At 41.5% G+C, this 1,845-nt stretch overlaps 1 protein-coding gene across 1 annotated transcript; it reads left to right on the forward strand.

The window, feature by feature from the left end:
* The first annotated feature begins 425 nt into the window (after positions 1 to 425).
* On the forward strand, positions 426 to 1,625 carry LOC144434102 (growth hormone secretagogue receptor type 1-like). Its single transcript, XM_078122561.1, has one exon. It carries the CDS (start codon positions 426 to 428, stop codon positions 1,623 to 1,625), a length of 1,200 nt encoding a protein of 399 aa, XP_077978687.1.
* Positions 1,626 to 1,845: the final 220 nt, after the last annotated feature.

Genomic DNA, 1,845 nt, shown 5'->3' on the forward strand with positions numbered 1-1,845 from the left:
TACGCGCACGTATTAAACCAGGCAAAAACGTTTCCAAGGCTGCAGACAAAGATTATCATAAATTACGACTTTCTCTTCTCAGACATACTCCTACAGGGGGCGTAATTGCATCGCTGGTCCCTGTCACAATATCTCAACTAATGTATGCGAGAGATAATTATGCATGCAACCCTATCTTATATTCATAGGATATGCTTATTTTCATTCAACTGGTTTTCGCTCGAGAGAGTACCGTCTTGTTATAACGTACCAAAAGCCGTACTGTTCCACTGCCACTGTTTCATTTTCTGAGTCACTGGCAAGTACATTTGTATACATTCTCCAGTTGTTTTCTCCTACAGTTTGCAAGACACAAGTGTGTGATTTAAACAACTATCAATATTCAGTTCTGTTTTTTTCTTTTCCTCTGTAGGTTTGTCATGACCATGGAGATCGCCAACATATCAACTAACTTACCGGGTTATAACATCGCAATGACAAGATTCCCCAATCTTACCAGATCTGATTATCCGGATGAAATTATGTTGTACACAGGTTCGGAATTGAATAGGGTCTTGAACTCTACAGTTTCACCAAACGTAACACCACCATTCACGAGGTACATGCCATCCGCTAGTTGCCACATAGACAACTTCATCGGGTTTTATTGTCGGACCATACTCAGTGTTATAGCTCTGATTGGAAATATTTCCTTCGTATTTGTTGTCTCACGTGTACGAGCTATGCGTACAATACCGAATTTTCATTTCATCAATTTAGCAGCAACGGACATTGTGTATATTCTAACAGAACTTGCCTACTTGACCATTTTTCGGCTTATACTCGACGGATCATTTTCACTAGAAACGACACAAGTGATCGGCAGTGCTTTCTCAAAGCTCTGGATTTTTATCACGCCGGCGTTTCTCGTTACGGCGCTGCTGACGATTACTCTTATCAGCATTGAACGCTATATAGCTGTGTGCCATCCATTTAAAGCTAATTTGCTAAACCTGAGAAGCAGGAAACGCGTCATCGTTCTCATGACTAGTACATGGATAATGGGACTAGCCATCGGTGCCTTTGCTCTCTATACAAACTACTACCAGATGGGTACAGCAGCAGTTGTTGCCTACCTAACTGTGTTCAGTTGTTTCACGGCACTGCCTGTCTGCATAGTTGTCGCGTGTTACGGACTGGTTGTAGCAAATGTTATATTGATGAAACGTCCGAATAGTCAACGTGGGCGAAGAGGTAATGGCAAAATGCGTTCCTCTCGATCTAGTAAAGAAGAAAGAAATGTTCTCATTCTCTGTGTTGCAATCACCCTATTGTTCTTTCTATGCTTTGCGCCATTAGCTGCAACCCAAATGATTGCCACAATATCAATTATTACACAAGACACGGCAATTCAACATGACACCCTGGCATGTCTGCAGACAGTTCAGACCATGCTGCAACTCGTGCATCTCGCAATAAGTCCCTTACTTTACAACGTCGGGAGTAAAATAAGACGGAAGGCATTTCGACGAGCATTCTACGGTAAACGAATCAGATTTGCCAAGAGCAATGGTTCAAACCGACTTAAGCTTGGAGGGAGCCTGTGCAGTAGCACGCGGGCATCGACTAGAACATCTGAAGTTTGATGACTGAACAAAGGGGAGGGAAACACCGAAATCATGTGGTGTCCAACGTACAGAGATTGCTGTTCGAAACGTTAACTGTTATCGGACAGGATAAGGTAGAGACCAGACTTCTACTTTAAAAAAATACCATTTCCAACATCTACATTATGTTTAAATTTAAATTTAATAAATGATATTCAACTAAATTATGTACATACGGTCTTTGACAAATCTACCATTC

This window comes from Glandiceps talaboti, chromosome 1 (assembly GCF_964340395.1).
Source record: "Glandiceps talaboti chromosome 1, keGlaTala1.1, whole genome shotgun sequence".
Lineage (NCBI taxonomy): Eukaryota > Metazoa > Hemichordata > Enteropneusta > Spengelidae > Glandiceps > Glandiceps talaboti.